The 19,174-nt window shown below is 34.9% G+C and overlaps 2 protein-coding genes across 2 annotated transcripts in view; both read right to left on the bottom strand.

The window, feature by feature from the left end:
* Positions 1-2,070: 2,070 nt before the first annotated feature.
* Positions 2,071-5,482, bottom strand: LOC109208870. Its single transcript, XM_019372026.1, has 4 exons — positions 5,280-5,482; positions 3,806-3,961; positions 3,334-3,612; positions 2,071-2,911 (listed from the first exon to the last, which is right to left on the bottom strand). Exons 2-4 carry the CDS (start codon positions 3,938-3,940, stop codon positions 2,285-2,287), a joined length of 1,041 nt encoding a protein of 346 aa, XP_019227571.1. The 5' UTR covers positions 3,941-3,961; positions 5,280-5,482; the 3' UTR covers positions 2,071-2,284.
* A 4,873-nt stretch (positions 5,483-10,355) lies between these two features.
* Positions 10,356-19,174, bottom strand: part of LOC109208869 (general transcription factor IIF subunit 2-like) — a 10,368-nt gene continuing 1,549 nt past the window's right edge. Inside the window, exons 2-6 of the mRNA XM_019372025.1 lie at positions 13,809-13,917; positions 13,599-13,729; positions 13,406-13,480; positions 13,133-13,279; positions 10,356-10,941 (exon numbers count right to left, since the gene is read on the bottom strand). Coding sequence (XP_019227570.1) covers positions 10,825-10,941; positions 13,133-13,279; positions 13,406-13,480; positions 13,599-13,729; positions 13,809-13,917 — 579 coding nt within the window. The 3' untranslated portion in view covers positions 10,356-10,824. The remainder of the gene's footprint in view (positions 10,942-13,132; positions 13,280-13,405; positions 13,481-13,598; positions 13,730-13,808; positions 13,918-19,174) is intronic.

Below are 19,174 nucleotides of genomic sequence, written 5' to 3'. Positions count from 1 at the left end.
GGATTTCAGCGTGGAAGGTCTGAAAAATAGGAAACAACTCAGATCGATTTTTTATCAAGATTCCATGTGCACCTAGAATAATCATCAATGAAACTAAAAAAGTAGCAAAATTCCAAGGAAGAACTGACCCGACTAGGAACCTAAACATCTCAATGGAGACTCCGCTCAATTATCAGGGCGCCGAAGGAAATAGGAGAGAGTATGCTTACCGAGCTGACATAACTCACACTCTAAAGTGGACAAGTGAGACAAACCAGGTACTATTTTCTGAAGTTATGATAAACTGAAATGTCCCAACTGTTTATTTAATAAATCTGGTGAATCAGTAACAAAACAAGTTATTGATGCTGGTTCATGTGATTTAACAAGGGTAAGGTAATAAAGTCCATTTGATTCACGCTCGGTACCAACGATCCGCGCCCATACTACATTCCTGTATGAAAATAAGGTCAACAAGAAATAAAACAGAACATTTAAGTAATTTGGCTAAGCGACTAATGGCTATGGGATTAAAAGGACTACCGGGAACATAAAAACCGAATGCAAAGGTAAAGAAGCAAGTGGACTTGCTTGACCTATTTCAGTTGCCACGATTTGAGACCCATTAGCCATTGTGACCATTGGAAGAGATTGAGAATATGAAATAATAGTGAAAGAAGATTTATTACCAAAAATATGATCAAACGCTCCTGAATCAATAACCCTATTACTGGGAAAAGAAGATTGAGAGACACAAGTAACGCTATTACGTGTTTGAACAACAATGGCAATCTTAGAGGATGATTGTTTACATGCTTTATACTGAAGGTACTCTATATATTCGGATAAAGAAACCATCTGAATTGGATTCAATGCATTGGATCTAACGGATTGTGAGTCAAAGGCTTCTAATACGAGTGATATTATAATGATTAAAGGCAGATCTCAGTGACCAACTTAAGAATTTGCTGCAAAAGTGTTTGCTGGAGAATTTGAAGCTTCAGCCGAGTTCCACACTACAGAATAGGTTCTAAAACACCCCTAGAAAACAAAAATTATTGTTCACGCCAGAAATCACTATTCACGTTGAAAAAAATAAAAGTGAACGAAATTTAGTTTAAATTGGATGGGTAGGCTCAGAACTGCAAGGGGAACATACTGTCCTGAAGAGTGGTCGCCAAAAAATGGCCGGAATCAGCCTCACAGTCCGGCGCGCGACGTTGGAGTGTCACCAAAAAATATTCTGTCGGCAGTGCGTGAGGGTGCGTCGGAGGGGGTCTGTCAGAAAAATATTTACAGGTTCGTTGCCAGAAGTTGATCTACCTTGTGGTGGTGTTGGTTTTTCCACAACATCGATAGATATGAACTTTCTTGCGGACAACCTTAATTTGCCGGGAAAAAAAGAAGATTAGTTGGCTGATTTTTTATTTATTTTCGGAGTCGCTAGAATTTATGCACAACGATAGATATCTCACGATAGCTCTAATAGCATGTGAGAAAGCACGAGAGAAAAATATATATTATTGATTTATTAATTATGTTACAATGAGCTCTATTTATTAGTATACATGATACATAACCTGCTTCTATTACATATGGGACTAAGACTAATTACATATATTCACATAACGAGCTAATCCATAGGATCAAAGTTTTAGTTTTCCTTTTATAGAAAATAATACATGGGAACAACAAAAAAAAAAAAAAAAATATCTTATGTAATCTCACAGTGGGATCTGAGGAGGGTTGTGTGTACACAAACCATACCCTCACCTTGAGAAGGTAAAACGGTTATTTCCGAGAGACCCTCGGCTCAAAGAAGGATTAAAAGAAAAAAGCAGTAGCACCAAACAGTAAAAAATAATACATTGAAAATGAATTTAAAATAAATAAATAAAGTGAATGAAATTCTTTTTTTTTCAAACTACGGCACATGTTATAGTTGCATAATTGCTCAATTATGCTATCGAATAAAACTTCTAGTACCTTCATAAAAACCTGTCTGGTATTTGCCCTTGCATTAAGGAATCTCCAACGTTAAGTGGGTTGACAATAGCTTAAACACAGAAACTTTGACATTCAGACCAAAGCTCAGATAGGAAATCACTTTCACGTATTCTGCTACAGAAAACACACTCAAATTTTGTAATATATCAACTGTGTCAATAAACGAGAAACAATGCTCAACCCCTCCTTTATTTTTCAATTGCCGAATGTTGTATGCTGATAAAAAGAAACATTAAGAAAAGACAGATCAAATGCGACCTCATGAAACATATCATTACAACATCAAAGATTCCAAGCATCAGCTAAATACACTGGTTGTTGAAGCGGGACCAGCAATCTGCAGAGGACCTTTGCTCCAATCAACGATCTCACCGCAGTGTCCACCTCTAACTCCATTAACCATGAGTTGACCGTTGGCAGGAGTTGAGTTTTCAGTAAGAATCAATTTTTTACTTGCAACGGCTTTCAGCCTATATCGTTCAGCCCTAGAGCCTATGATTTGTCCCAAGATAGATGCTGCTATGGTAAATGCCATGGCTGCTTTAGGCATCAACACAGACTTCCTGAGCATTCCAATGAATGGTACAGCTGCATGTACGGCTGCAAACCATGATGGCGAAAATTTTTCAGTGTGTTCTCTCCATATGCCTAAAGGAATATTTGCAGCCATGCCCATAACACCAATCACTAAGACTTTTGCAGGTAGAGGTTGTGGCCGTAAGTTCTTCGCGAAGGCAGTCTTTGCTAGAGCAGCACGCGCAGCAACTATCGCAGGGGGGCACCTGAGGTTCATACCAGGTGGGGGCTGAAAAGCCTTTGCCACAAGAGGAAGGACATTACTCACTGCACAGTAGGACTTCGCAATAGGACAATTCCCACTCTGCAACCACTCATTGCTTAGCGCTTCATGTTTTGAGTCTCCTCCCTGAAATACCAAAAGGGATAAATTAGCAAAGAAGTTATCAAGTTGAATTCTGGTTACCATTTACGAAATCTTTCTTCTTCTTTTTTTCTTCGTGATAGCAATAAAGAGTTCCTTAAAGATGGAAATGACAAAATTTTTGGAGTTCAAATAGTTCAGCAATTTTGACATACGGCTAATCCATTAGAATTTTAATTTGGATCAAAAGTCAAAGATAGTATTTTCACTAAATACATGTCATAAAATATTTGGCATAAATCTACAGTTAGATGATCGCTTAAGATGCTTGGTGCAGAATCTCGACTCTAAATTCCACAATTCTAACATCGATGCTATTATGAAAGATCTTTTTCTTATAAGGAATTATGAAAGAAGATCTTATAATATGAAGGTCTTTACGATTCTGAAGTAAAACCAAAATGTACCTTCGAAGAAGAGTCTTTTTTATTTGATTTGGAGTTCAATTTCTTCCACTTCTCTGAGAATGCATCAAAACCGAAAGGACCTCCAGATCCAAAAGACGAGAGGCTTATGGTAGCTGCTTTTGCTGCCAGAGGGTTGAAATTAGGTGATGCAGGTGCAGCATCGGGCTTCATGGATGGTCTCCCTGAGAGTGGAACAACACCATTCTGCCCGTGGAAAAGCCTGAACGCCATGTCAAAATTAGGACCATCCTCAAAGATAGGACCTTTCCCTTCACGTACCTATGCAGATGCAAGGAAAACATTGAGCTCACACTAATTTGTTTGACTAAAACAGCCTAACCACCAACAATTTAGCGGCATACTAAAATAAGAACCCCATTAGGAGGAACAGTTCATCAATATATAAAGCATTGAACAAATATAATATGAAAAAAAGCTATTTCAACAAATCATCCAAAAATTGAGAACTTACGGGAAGTGGGAAAGCCATGGAGCTTGAGAAGGAAAAGTTTGTTGGCTCATTGATGTTCCGCAAAAATGGGCACCTAACAATATCTTGCTGAATAGTTGAAGAATCATCATTTACATTCCTAAAGAAAAAATCCATTCTACCGGAAATGAAGCCGACCTACACAATTAGAAAAGAAACTTAAGCAACCAAAGCTCCACATATCCTTTTTATCAGAGAAAGCAAGATCAACAAATAAAATCACAAAGGCAACCACCTTTTAATCATGCTTTAGGAAGTCAAAGCTAAGAAACAAGAAAAGGGGGAGAGCACAACTAAAATCCATTTAGAACTATAATCCCTAGAAGAGCCCCTTTACTGATTTTCCTTAAGGAAAACTGGTAAACCAGACAAGCAACACAAAATAACAGCTGAGTTAAAAAAGTACAATTCATATAGGAAAAATCTAAAGGGATTGATGTAAAATAGTCTATCTGACAAGAGAATACGCAGAAATTAAGGATAAAGGACTATCAAAAAGCTAGGGGTCGTTTGGTACAGGGGTGGGATATCCCATGGGATTAGCTATCCCACCTTCTATATGGAATAACTAATCCCGCCATTTTAGTGTAAAAGTTATCCTGGGATTAGCTAATACCTCAAACCAAACATGGGATAAAGTTAATCCCAAACTTTACCCCGAGATTATTATTCTTAACCCATGTACCAAACGACCCCTAAATGTGACACCATCATCCTCAAAGAACTTGACACTGTTGTCTGAAAACAGTACACGCAAAAATTAACAATAAAAGAGTATGCCTTTCCCTTATCTAGAAAGGGAGTGATCTGAAACAAACATGTGCAACCTACAACTGAAACTCTAGCAAAAATCATGACTATAGGAGGTTCAAACAAACTGTATCCATTGAGCTCACTGGACACATAGTATAACGTAAATTGGAGAGGTCCAGCAGTACAAGAGGCCAATATATTCAGTAAATCAGATATTATAGACAGAAAATTTGGGATCTATCTCAGCACCAAAATTTGATTATTGTTTCAACAAACAAGTACAATTAACTTACTAGTTATTAGAATAAAAGTCTCATAAAAAATCCTATAAACTAAACCTAAGTCCTCCAAACACACATTGCTCCTTGTATCATAGAACCATAACAAGTACAATTTTTTTTTGTCTAATACAACCATTTCATGAGAATTCACATAACAGTATATCTAATACCATAACAAAAACGCCCACAAACGAGAATTAAAAACAAAGAGCTAAACGAAACAAACAATAATTAGCTTCAGCTATAAGATATGTATGCAAGTCAAACATCAATAGAGATCAAAATTCAGCTAAAAAACACAAAACCCTCATTTCCCAATACTAAAACCAGCAACGATCAGCGTCAAATACCAATTTACCAAATTTGACCAAAAACTTTAGCCAAATAAAGAGAGAGAAAAAACTTGCAGAAACAATTCATACCTTAATAATAAACCACTATGAAAACCCAGGAAAAAATTAGATCTTCTGAAAAGAGAGAGATTTAGAGAGAGAGAGAAGAAGAAGAAGAAAAAGGAAAGGATCAAATTCAAAGGGAGAGGTGGGAGTAGTTTATGGGGTAGGTGATCGGGAGAAGAGAAGAGAAAGCAAACGACGCCGTGTTGAACACACGCCAATGTGGAATACACTCAAACACACGATCCACGCCGGCTTATAGGAATAGGAATAATAAATAACTACTCTATTACTCCTACTTTTTTGTGGAATGAATATATTAGGAAAATACTTAATATACTACTTTACTCTCTATATACAACATTATTACCTAAAATGTTCTCCTAATTTACATAGTATTATACTCAATACAATTAGTAATTTTGGAAAATAAAATAAATAATCTTTTATAGCAGATCTTGTGTGAAGATAAATCATAAGCTAAAATGAAACTAAATGAGGTTCAAAGACTTTATACTAACGAATGGGAAAAAACATATGAGTTGATTTTTTATAAGAAAATTATTTATCCTTATTTATCAGTTAAGATTTATTACTCTTTTTATTTTTGTAATTTTTTTTTTTGTTTTCATCTTTATATTGTACTAGTAATAGTTTCTAAAATTATTTTCCTTGCAAAGAAATTCTGATTTCTCGTTGTCGTGGCCCGATTTAGGTAACAACTTCGAAAAAAACCACATTTGAGTACTTCATTTCTATCATAATATTAATATGGAACTTTGTAAAAATAGCACGATATAGCCAGTTTTCGGACTGGTCAATCAAAAATAGCCAGTGTTTATCAAGTCAATGAAAAATAGCCACTATTTTGCTGCAATAGAGACCGGTCCAGCATAATATACCGGTCCAGCGTTGCTATAAAACCTTATTTATTTTAAATAAATATCATTTAAAAAAATTATATTCTATAGATACCTTTTAAGATTTATGGCAAAATATTTAATTTTGGTTACCTCCTAGCCCTAAGTCACTAAATACGCTATTCAGTTACACTATTTTCTTTATCTCTCTACTTTGATACATCACATTCTCTTCCCCCATCCCATTAAAATTTCCGCTCTCCTCCTCCTTCTAACGGCATCTTCTCAACTGAAAAATCCAACGACCAGCAGCACAGTAACAACAAACTTTAACCCGAAGATCCAATCATGTTGAAGCAAATCCACGAAATCGTTGGTGATTATCTCGCTGTATTCCGTCGCTGAAGACCCAATCTCACCAAGTTTACAATGCTTGACTTCATCACATATTTATCTTTTATTGATGCCTGGATTTCATTCCATGTGGATAACTAGACAAGAATCCAATTAAGTTTCGATTAAATATTCTGTAAGTTCCGGTTCAATTAGTGTTGTGCAAGATCTTTGAAGATGGAAGGACTATTTGGCTACAAGCCAGAAATTAGGGTTTGTTCTTGAGCAAAGACGACGGAGTTTGGGGCTGAGCAACTTGATTTTCTGTTAATATATTTTAATGTATTTTCAACGTATTACGCTGTATTTTCATGTATTCATTGTCTTTTTTTTTCCATTATAATTCAATGTATCTCGCTGTATTCCGTGTATTTCATTGTATTCACTATCTTTTTTCATTATTTTTCAATGTATCCCGTTGTACTCTATGTATTTCATTGTATTCACTATCTCACTATATGCCATGAATGTATTCATATATTTTTTTAATTAATATAATTTATGTATTCAGATGTATTATATAATTTATCAGAAGATTGCTATGTTTTGGGGATATTTTTCAGTTGAAAATCTTTTTATAACCGGAAATACATATTTTGTGTGTTATAATTGAGTTTGTTGAGTTATATTAGGAGTCTATTATGTTAATTGATACACTTTCCGTTTTAAAATAGTGTAATCCCCTGTTTCACGCCGTGAATACAGTCGAATACAGTAATTTGTCTAGCTGTAATCCCATGTTTCACGCGATGAATACAGTCGAATACACTCGAATACAACAACTGATTAGCTGGACAGTCCAGCCTGGACTTCCCTGATTCACGTCTATTTTTGCTATTGTATTCATGAATACAATAGGTTAAATACATCAAATACATCTTATAACCACAGAAAAGGTATCTATAATCCGTAATATAGCAAATGGTATCTATAGATGGCTAATTACTACTAAAAGATAGTGCTTTATGAAAATTTCCCTATACCTCTCTAAACTTTTTGAAATAGTCAAACTATTTTGGGATAAATTACACTAAATATTCATATAATTAATGGTCATTTCCTATTAAGAATTTTAAAAATGAATGTTTCAAAAAAAAAGAATCTCTTTTAATCAAAGATGTGAATAGAAATTTTCAACAAGAATGTTTATCCTCTTAAGTTTCATAAAATTGAAAAATATTATACAAGCTAAATATTTGTGAAGGATTTTCATAGTGTAAGAGGGTGTAACTATTTTGTTTTAAAATACATAGAAATTATCTGCAAGTGTCATATTAGAGGGGATTATTAGTGTAATTTGCCCTTGTTCATTCATGCTCATGGATGAAGAAATTTGTTCAAGTGTCGTAATTCTTGTTTTGGTATGAAACCAATGCATTTAATTTGAAGGCGATCTTAAATTTTCCGAAACAATTATACAATATAATCCAATATGAAATATTAATAAAGAAAAAAACACACCTGTTTATTTTGATTGGAATCTTTTTCAACCAAAGTTTTTTATGCTTTCTTAAAACTACTTGCCACTTAAGCATTATTTTTTCAATAATTTGTTGAAGTTTTATATTTTATTTTTTATAATAGAGGTGAAGTCGCTCCACATCTTGGTCAAATTATAACCATGTGAAAAAATACAAGAAATAAAATCTCAAATTGTTTAATCCTTCTAAAAAGGTAAAGGTGTATACTAATGTAGGAAACACCTACTTAAAGAAAATACGGAGGGAAGTTCCTACACATTTAATTCAATAATTCTTTAATATAAGATATTGTGACAAGAGTAAATGTTTGAATAGATAGCAAGGATAAGGTGAGCTTGTCGAGAAATGGGACATATATATTACTTTTATCATTTTTGAACTTTTTTCCCTGCAAAATAAAATATCCCTTTTAGCTTAGAAAATGAACATGAGACAAAATCTCAGGAATGCATTGCCTAAAAATTTAATCCAGTAGGTTAGAAAAGCATCATGTAGTAGGTAGTGTGCTAGATAGTAGATAGTATGAATTCGTAAATTTATTAAGTTGGCCATTGGAAAATATTAGGCACACTACAGCTTGTTTGGATGGTTGTTACCTATTGTATTGTATCGTATTGTTACTTTAAATACAATGTTTGTTTTGATTGTTACTTAAATTTTATTGTATTGTATCGTTAAATTCGTCGTTACGTAACGATGAAATGTGCCACTTTATGTAACGACCGATTTGGTGTGGTCGCGTCGTTACCTTGTCTTTTTCTCTCAATCTCACCCTTTATTCTTATTAAATAATTTTATTTTATCATTTACCCTACCTTTTTATATACCGTATCATAATTTTTCTTTATAATATTGCAAATTTATTCATCATATTACTGGAGCAGGATACCATGAAACGAAGGCAAAACGACACAATCCATCTAAACATTGTATTCATCAAACGATACAGTACAATACAATACGATACGATACGATACATTATGAAACGATATGTAACAACCATCCAAACAAGCTGTAAGTTTGGCAAACTAATACGAGAACAACTACTTATTCGTCCATCTAATAATTTCATAGGAAACTCAATAAACGGAGTTCATACACACTTGGTAATTAAACGAAACTCTTCCCCCGAGTTGATAAGTAAGCAGGCAAAGGATTTCAAGCTTATGGGTTATGGATTCTAATATTTTTAAGTAACTCGATTCTAAATTAATAATTTATATATATTTAATGAAAATTTTAAGACAAATACATAATTTGAATCAAAGCTACTGAGTTTGGTCGAACCCGCATCCGACACTGTGGCTCCGCCTCTGTAAGCAGGGGGGGAAGTGGGCTCCCCAACCCCCTAGGCCGGAAAATTACACTGTGTATATAAGGCAAAATCTAGTTTGTATCTCTATATTTTATATTTTAAATCCCCTTGATTCAACCCATAGACATAGTTTAATGGTTAAGGTGGTTCAAAATTTTTGTAAAGTTATGGGTTCAATTCTTACTAGCCACAATCTCTTTTAATTTTTCGCTTTTTTTTAATCCCCTTGGCGGAAATCTTGCATCCGCCAGTGCAAATAAGCTTTATAATTGACACACCAAATCATATTGCAAGTTTCATCCCTTTTTCAACAAACGGGTTTGTTTACCAAAGTCTTAATTTTCTCTAAATTAAAATTTCAGATGGCCAACTAATATTTGCGCTAATGTGACAGGTCAACTACCTGAACAATAGAGATGATATGAAGCCATTAACATAATAAAATATAGTATATGGCACTATACTTAAAATACTCGAACAAAGTTGACCATCTGATTTATTTTTTACCTATGACTTAGACAATACTCTCATTTCATGAATAAAACATTCGAGCTCTAACATGTCTTTTGACATTGTAATTGATTGTTTATTTTACTTTTAAAGAAACATAACCTTCATATATTTAGACTGTAAATAATAGTGAAACAATTAGTTTATTTTGACATTTATCTTAAAGACACATTCTTGTAGTGTTTTGAAACATGAATCCGATATTTTGATAGCTAGCAGCATTATTGCCTTGTTACTATGTGGTTCATCTGAATATCAAATGTTCCAAGAATTCTAGATTTTGCTTGGAAAATGTCAATTCTGTAATTTTCAACATTTTGTGCCGAATTTTGGCGCATGTCTCTCGCAGACTCGCACTGACTGTTCGTAAATAAACTTCGCAACTAGAGAATTGGTCAAATTTACAAACACCCAATCCCTTCATACGTGCAAAGAGGGGGGGGGGGGGGGGTAAGGGGGGGGAAGGGATATCAAGGACATTGTCAAAGTTGGTAAGAGGACTAACCACGAATCTTCATGCAAAATTTTGGCAAGAGAACACGAAAGTCAAAACATTTAAGAGCCAAATTCAACCCAAGTTACTCATACCTATTACCTAATGTCCACCTTTTGTGCCCCATCTCAATGGGCTAAATAACGAGGAACGTACTCCTTATATTTAGCTTAAAGTCAAAGTTGACAACGTGAGATCCAAGTCTGCCAGCAAAGAATAGTTGTCCAGTGACGTGAATGTCTATATGATTTTCAGATACTTCCCTTTTCCAAAAGTATATGCTTCGTTTCTGGCGGCTTTCCTTCTATCACTATTATTCTAGTTTGCTGAAAAGATAAGCAATCTAAAGGTAGAAGATACTTAATTGATTTGAATAAAGCAAATATACTATTACAACCATAGGATTTCTCTAAACTTGATCTTATGCACAAAAAGAATGGTGTCTTCAAGCTGAAACAATTGGTGTTTTCTCCTGGCTGATGGCCAAGGCTCCTGACAAGAAAGCTTATGCTATGAATAATCAACAATCAGGCTTGTCTTCTGACCTCTTGTATTCAGGCTTCAGCTCGTAAGTGCCTTGATGCGCGCCCTTATTGTTGTAGATGCAGAGAAGTTTGAGCATGTCTTTCATAAATTGCTGCAACAATACAACTAGGTTAAATGGAAGAAAAAACATGAAAGACTAAATTCTGCTAATCATTCTCATGCAACAATAATCCAGGCACGATAACTAGTACAACAAATATTCAAGCCCATTCTTGCAATATTGATATAGGTAGGAAGGGAGATGTTACACAAATGTGCAACTATTATAACTTGCAGGTTTTGGAGTATCTCTTTTCTTTGGGGAAAAGGGGGGGGGGGGGGTAAGTACAAAAGGAGAGCAAACTGAAGTTATGCACATGGCCCGGTCAGAAATTAAGAATATGCAACTACTCAGCAACGCAGATGAGTCGGAAGTTATGAGCATGTGTAGCACCTGAGATGTGCTGGGAGAATGAATTCCCTTAGCATGTCAGGGAAGTTATTTTCCAGCTTTTTAAGGAAAAGTAATCTTAGGCCAACCGAATATGGGAAAAGTGGTAAACATTTTCCAAAATATATTTTCACCATACCAAACACATCTTACATCTGGAAACAATCTGAAAACATTTATCGGGTGAAAATGTACTCTATTAAGCTTTTGCCTTAGACAAGTTAGTGCCAATAGATGAGCTTTAATACTAGCTAAGCAACAACTATATAATATATCAATCAACTGCTCCTCAATCACAAATTAGTTCTGTCGGCTATATGGATCCTCAATATCCATTCCCCACTATTTAGGTCAATTTCATTCAAATACTTAAAACTTGACTTTTAAGACAAATTAAGAGTTATCTATATATCACATCTATCCTTACACGGATACCTATCTCTATGATGAAACAAGATAATCTCTAATAATTCGCTAATTGCTCCATTCCTTGAGGATGCCCAAACAATATTTTGATTTATATGTCGTTTGGAAAATGCATGAATCATCTCATGCGTAATGTCCGCATAACCCAAAAAGCTAACTAATCTATTCTTACTCCTAGGCACTTATTAAAAGCAAGTGCATCCTTATTGTAGGGCCCCACACCACGCTTAAACCTTGTAAAAGAGAAAGTAACCTGCTTGATAAAAATTAACTAATAATAGTGCAGACAATCAGCAACTAACAAGAAAGGCTATTTTAAAATTTGAAGGACTAAACCATAAATGGGATGGAGATCTGGAATGAGAGATAAAGATGTCCTGCATCCAACAGAATCAGACAGAGTACTAGGAGATTGATAGGGCCTCGATAGCAACAGCAACAGCAACAACATACCCAGTGTTTTCTCACAAGTGAGGTATGGGGAGGGTAGTGTGTATGCAGCCTTATCCCTACCTGGGCAGGTAGAGAGGCTGTTTCATATAGACCCTCAGCTCAAGGATAGGGCCTCTATAGCAAAGAAATATAGTCCGCTACACTACCAAGTTTTCAACTGGAGCAACTAAAAATAATTGAATCTGGTGGTGTATGATGATATATTAATCCATATGACAATATCAGCGTACGGTGATATATTAATCCAAATGACAATATCTAGTACACCTGAAGTAACTTGAATTTGAGTATTTGACAAGGTTCAACAAAACCATGAGATGTATATATGGATTCCGGTCACAGCAAGAACGATAATAACCTTTTAAAGAGGAGCTATGATAGCTGTTTGATGGTCTATTTCAATGCAGCAGAATAACAGGATACTTCAGTATCAATTCTCTTAAAACAACATATATATGGATTAAAGTTGTGTTCTTGTCTTTCACAAGCAGATGGTAATAGGCCTCTTACAGGAATTCCCACCAGATCTTCAGTGAGATTCGAAGATCCAGTTAATAAACATATTTTATTTAGTTTAAGGACATCTCTAATCCTCTGCTCTATTTACCACTGATAAAAAAATCCTTCTCGTGAAAATAAATAAAATAAATAAATAAATAACAAAAATAGTCAAGCAATATGGTCAGTGAGGATTCATATAGCCGACTAACTTGTTTGGGACTGAGGCGTAATAGTAGGCCGTTGTTGCTGTAACAAAAATAGCCAAGCAAGCATAAAATCTAAATTAAGGTTAATCACAAGAACACACAGAAAACGATGCTCAACAGCTTTTTAGTACTTTGATAAGCAAGCAACTGTGCAAGACAAGATCCAGCGCTTCCATCTAGACCATCTAAGTACTCAACTGACAGACGACATACTTTAAAAGAGGGGCAAAGTAACAATTGGGAAATTGAGCTCTAAGCAGACATACCTCAGGCTGGTCCGTCTCATGGACCAGCTGTTTCAGTGTCCAATTTGGTTGCCTCTCAAAGAGTTTAAACATGATTTCTTCCATTTCATCACGGTCCCTCCTTGTTCTTTTCATTTCTAATCCCTTACTTGGTACCTTCTTCTTTTCCTGTTAATTAAAGGTGGTTATTTTAACTCTGTGACCTAAATTTGATCACATTCATATGTTCTACCTATGTAGCCACAACATTAGATGCTGAACACAAAAGATTAAACATTAGAAGCTGAAAATTACTGCAGATCCAGAAGCCTTAGTAGCAAAAAGTCCAGGCATAGGCCTCATATGTTTGGCATTATCGTTGTCAATAACCTGCGAATCAGAAAAAAGCAGGTTCAAAAGCAACTAAAAATAAGAAATCAATATATCCAACATCAAAGTGGCTATACAAATAAGCCAACATCCAACCAGGAAAAAGGTGTAACTGTACCTGAATCTGTCTAGTTTTAGTCATGTACTTATTGGTCCTTTCACGGCATAATTTTCCATAGTTCTCACTGTTTTCATGATGAGGCTTCATATCAAATTTTTGGTATATCTTTCCTTCCACAGAAAGCCTTCCTACAAAATAGAATTTTCATTCAGCATGATGTGAAATAATCTCACAGATACAGCTGTCAAACCATTAAGAGGTCCTCACCTTGAGCTGACTCAGAAAATATAGACATCGGAACAAAATCTGTGGACACGTCCATGGAGTAAAGAGTGGGCATGTTTCCAGATGAAGTGCCAGCCAATTTCATGGTAAACTGGTCATCATGCAAATAATGTATGAAAATTGGAAGGAAAAAGATATTGATAGCAAAGAGGACTGGCATGCAAATAAATTACTGCAACTCTCTCCTCGACCTGAAAAGATTGACAGATGAAATGAAAAACGCCGGATGTTACATCAAAAGCATTTTTCGCAAGATAAATAACAGAGCAGAGAATTTGTTGACTATTTTGTAAAGCACATGGAAAGTCGGTTGCATCCTAAAGCACATTAACCCCCACTACTTTAAATAAGAAGAGGAACTATTACTCTGTTATAAGGATATGGAAAAATGAATATACAATTGACAATATAGAAAACCATAAAGCTCACCATTCGTTCTTCTTTTTTCCAAAAAAAATAAAAATTCGTTTTTTTCATTAAAAAGTTCCTGAACATGGATCTTATCTTCTTACTGCAGAAGGGTCAGGCCCTTGAGGCCCAAGGACAGCTTGATATATCCAAAACTATAAGCAAACATAATCAGAAACTTCCAGACATGAGACTTCTTTGAAGTTTAGGAAACAACATTACATGGAATAGTTTTGATAAGAGATCCATATTAATGGTACCATACAATATGCATGACTATATCAAATAACAAAGCATGTACGGAGAAACATATTCTCATACATAACTAGAATTGCATTGCTATCACAGGCTTTATGCAATCAATCTGATTAGATAGATCTCCCTTCCACATAATTAGGAAGTGATGGATGATCCTCATATTCTATCCTATCTGAACCAGTTCACAAAATATTTGAAGATCTAATTTTGACAGTACAAGTATGACAGTGCTGTCAAACAATGCAAAATACTTCTAAAGATGATTAATTGTGGGATGGGCACGTCCCTTGCATGTCCAACATGTGCCGTGTTTTACAAAGGAGTCTTTCAGAAGCATCTGGCTTCATAAGCATAGCATACAATCAGACATTTTTTTAATGAAGTAAGAAGATTTCATTAGATAGATATCAGACACACCTATCTCTCCAATTCAATTCTCAACTATTGCCATGTCTTTCTTCTTTAAGTACCTAGGTAATGCTCTTGATATACTAACACAGATAAGCTGTAAAAAATAGGAGCAGAGAACCCACCAGGAATAGGAAAGGGGAAGAAAATGAGAGAAACGAATCAGCAAAAGGCTATGTTTACTGAATTCTATATAAACTATCCAAGACGTTGGGGTAACTTTACTGTAATGCTAGTACATCTTAAAAATACAAAATTGTTGACTTCCTTGTAGGTAAATATTAGACAAATTAATGTCATTGCATTATAAGGCATAAGGAGAATACTGAAAAGGAACTATGAAAGATGCACAAGGCTCTACATAACAAAAAAAAAAAAAAACAGACATCCACACAATGAGGGCCTTTTTTTCCTTTCTCCAACAATATACAGAAGAAAAGGTAATCTTCCAATTAACATTTTCTAAACTATTAAAAGACTGAGTTTCACTATTGAAAAAAAAAACATGTGAGCTTCTTTTTCTTCAGATTTAACATCAGGATAGAAGCCATTAGACCTCAAAGAGATACAAAATGAAGGACCAAAAAAGAAGAAAGTGAAACCACATTACAGTGAAACATTTAGATAATCTGCATCCTTTGCTTCCATAATGTTTGCACTTTGCACACATGCTGTCAAACATGTACACTCCTCAAAACGTCAGTTGTGATGATTGCACTTTGGGCTTCATCCCAAGCGAAAGACACATTGTAAAACTCCATGAAGATAAGGGGAATGGTAAAGGAGAGAGAGACACTCAATGGTTAACTTCCTTCAAGTGGATTACCGCAATTTTATTCCAATTGTTGGGTAGGGTTGGAAGGAAAGAAATAGAAAGATACTTCTCATCCTGATCAGCTTCAGAGGGGGATGAAAAGAGCACGAAAGGGTAGTAGTCCCTTCACTTTTATTCCACTCTCTACGAATTCCATACCAAGAGAAAAACCCAGACCTCCTTTTTTACTCCCCCTACTCCCACCCAATTTTTCCTACCCAAACAAAACGTGGCAGTTCATACTTAAGAGCTCCATATAGCTCTCCGACAGACTGACTTGCTGGGACAGTTAGTGTAAAGATAGCAGGATATGAAGATGTCAAAATAATTCCATCTTGTAGTTGTTATGTCTAAAAAGAGTGGTATTACCATGTGTTGCACATTACGAGTATAGCTGAGCAAACAATTGAATGCAAAATCAATTATTTCTGGGTATATATTATGTTTTGAGATGCAAGATAATTTTACTTTGGCCTTATATCTAAATGTTCTAGATCATGTGCAGTCCACTTCCAAGCTCAATTACTGCACTTACTTGTACCAAATGCATTTAAAAGCTATTGGACAGAGTGTCACATGAACCACTCAAGAAAACGTATACTAGGACAAGTATACGTGAACTCCTCTGTGCAACTTCTCTATCCATGTAAAAATTTATCCGGTGGAAGTTTACGTGAAACCAAGTACCATGCAACCAAGACTTAACTAGTCCCCTTCCTGGATAGAGAAGTGAAAGCATTTTGAGCAACTAATTTCTACACATGTTATGTATACTGGATACACAAATAATCCATCATACATGCATAAATACATAAAAAATCTCAGAGTTTAGTCCCCCTTCAAACCAGATTTTCCAGCCAGAAATCTGCCATATAAGTTGAATTACTTGAGCTCAATCATATGAAGAAACATTACTTTTTGATGAAGATTTCTTTTTTTTTTTTTTTGATGAAGAAACATTACTATAGCAGCAAGTTTAAGAAACACACTATCACAGCCACAAGCACTGCCCTTCAAATGGATTGTGCATGGTATACTATGCCAGAGGAGCACTTTATTATTTAATCCAAAGAGATGTGCCAATGTAGAATGTTTTACAAATTGTACTTTGGATAGCTATACTGGAAAAAAAAGAGAAAAAGAGAAAAAGAAAATTCCCAAGTTACTGGTTCAGCAATATCATCTTGTTTGAATACTATCAGAGAGTGTGTTATAGAAGTTATAGATTACCAAGTAAAAGAACATAAAAGATAACAGTCTTATCCATACTTTTGTAGTGAATAGAAAGAACTCTTTGCAATTGCCTCTCATATATCCAGTTACAATTGTCGACATTGCTTAAACATAGACCATAAAGTAACACTGTTCAAGGAACAGCAACGTGTGCTTTTCCATTTAGAGCACACTTTCAGGTCCTTCTCAGCTTACTATAAACTTATTTTAGTGGCATCTAAGCTAAGTAGCTAATAGGCCCTCAATTAGTTTCTACTGATGGATTTGCCACAAACAAAAGTAAACTTACAAGTTCCTGCTTCAATCCACAGCCACTGCCCCCCAGCCCTGAGGGAAATGCTGCTGTTAATTCTTTCTTTCCTCTTCACCTTTTTATAGCTTTTTAATTATCATGCATATTAGTTGAGCATTTCACTAAAAAAATGCTTCATCATGATATGCATTTCAATAAAATATATTTTAAGTTTTATCTTCAACATGTGCTTAAAGGAGACACAAGAGGCTGGAATTTCCTTGATATTTGGTCTTTTCATTTAAGGAAAAACAGAATTCCTTGAAACTTGTTACCTTTTCGAAAACTAATGGGCAAAATTATTTGGAAAAAAATTGATTGGGCAAGATTAGTGGTTTCTGGAAGGTTTACTGTGTAATTATTTGTTATTTGTTCCACTCACCATCTATTTGAGGAAAATGGAAGTTGTTTATATCCATTTTATCCAATGAATAGGAAATAAGAATCAGGAAGTCACATAGCAATAAAATGGAATAGACATGATGTGCTCTTACACCCCAACGCCAGAAAAAGAAAGAAAAAGGGCTCTTCTAAACAAGAAATCAGTAGATGATACATCAAGTTCATCTCAAAACTTGCTGAGACATCATATTTTGTTATACAGGCTCCAACTCAGTAATGACACTAAGTTCCAGCATATATATGCATGAGTAAAATGACCACTGCTAGAGAGAGATCGAGTATAAAACTGCGACCAATTTAAACCGTAAAACATAGCTTCTTAATATCACTCCTAAGTTAGAGTCCACTTCAACATTGTCTACCAGATGTTTAGCTACCAAAGTTAAAAGAAACAAGAAGGTTAAACATTTATGACGTTTTACTACTAATCAAACAATTCATCACCCTTTATCAATAATCAAACAATTATATACCCATGGGACAACATGACAAACTGCTAGAGTTCCTCAAAGAGATCAAGTATAAAATTGTGAACAAATTTAAACTAGAAACATAGCTTCTCAATATCACTCCTAAGTTATATAGCACTTTCATTTTGTATACTTGATTTTTAGCTACTAATGTTAAAGAAACAAGAAGATTTAAACATTTCATGGCCCTTTATTAAAGATCGAACAATTTATCATCCTTTATCAATAACCAAACAATCTGTTACCTCACTATAGTCACATTACTGGCCTCTAAGGATCGTAAACTTCCTTCTTTGAATTTATATGATATCTGACACCATTTTATGCTTTTTAGGAATTAAAATTAATTAACAAGTTCAGTTTGATATTTACTGTCAAGCTAGTTAAATTATTCAAAAAAAAAAAATTCATATGTTCTTCCATGGTAATTAACATCCTAAACACCTCATACAGATGAATGCAAAAACATAATTATCTAAGTCTTCGTGAAATTTCAATTCAAATCAAAAGCTCGAACCTTGACAAGCAATGCACGTGCTCCCTCGTAGTTAGGCTGTTATTTTGAGCCACTAGTTATATCTACCATTGACTTCCTTAAAACCAATGGAGAGTAAATGCTAGTCCAGTTGAAAAGTTAATGCAATTTCCTCCTTTCTCTTTCTCTCCCTTAATTATTCTTTCCTTTTTTCAGATTATGCAATAATCTGGTCCATTACAAGAATTCTATTAAAGAAAAAATTAAATATATGTTCTTCAGAAGCACCCATTTCTTCCATGTTCCTAGTATATCATTTGATATCAGAGTCAGTTGATTATGGGAGAGTAATCGGAATCAATGGTAGAAAACACCCGCTATTGGGAACTCTAGAGAGAAAATTTGATGGCAATACAAGGTTGATGGATGAACCCTGAAGGGTGACTGACGAGAGACATGCTTTATCTCTAGGAGATGAGAGAAGTACTGATTCCCCCGGTTCACATAGATAAACCCACTGATGGATGGGCAGCCTTCTAATGTTAGTGATAACACTGCCACCAGGAGTCATAGCATTGTCCCTCCCCC

Source organism: Nicotiana attenuata, unplaced genomic scaffold (genome assembly GCF_001879085.1).
Source record: "Nicotiana attenuata strain UT unplaced genomic scaffold, NIATTr2, whole genome shotgun sequence".
Taxonomy (NCBI): domain Eukaryota; kingdom Viridiplantae; phylum Streptophyta; class Magnoliopsida; order Solanales; family Solanaceae; genus Nicotiana; species Nicotiana attenuata.
The sequence above is the reverse complement of the archived record's forward strand: the minus strand, read 5'-3'. Positions and strand labels throughout refer to the sequence as shown.

Excerpts from the sequence above, each read along its gene's own strand:
- LOC109208870 (XM_019372026.1), bottom strand. The coding sequence starts at position 3,940 with ATGGATTTTTTCTTTAGGAATGTAAATGATGATTCTTCAACTATTCAG. Across the intron at positions 3,613-3,805 it reads CCATGGCTTTCCCACTTCCC|GTACGTGAAGGGAAAGGTCC; the intron begins GTAAGTTCTCAA and ends GCATCTGCATAG. Across the intron at positions 2,912-3,333 it reads AAAAAGACTCTTCTTCGAAG|GGAGGAGACTCAAAACATGA; the intron begins GTACATTTTGGT and ends TTGGTATTTCAG.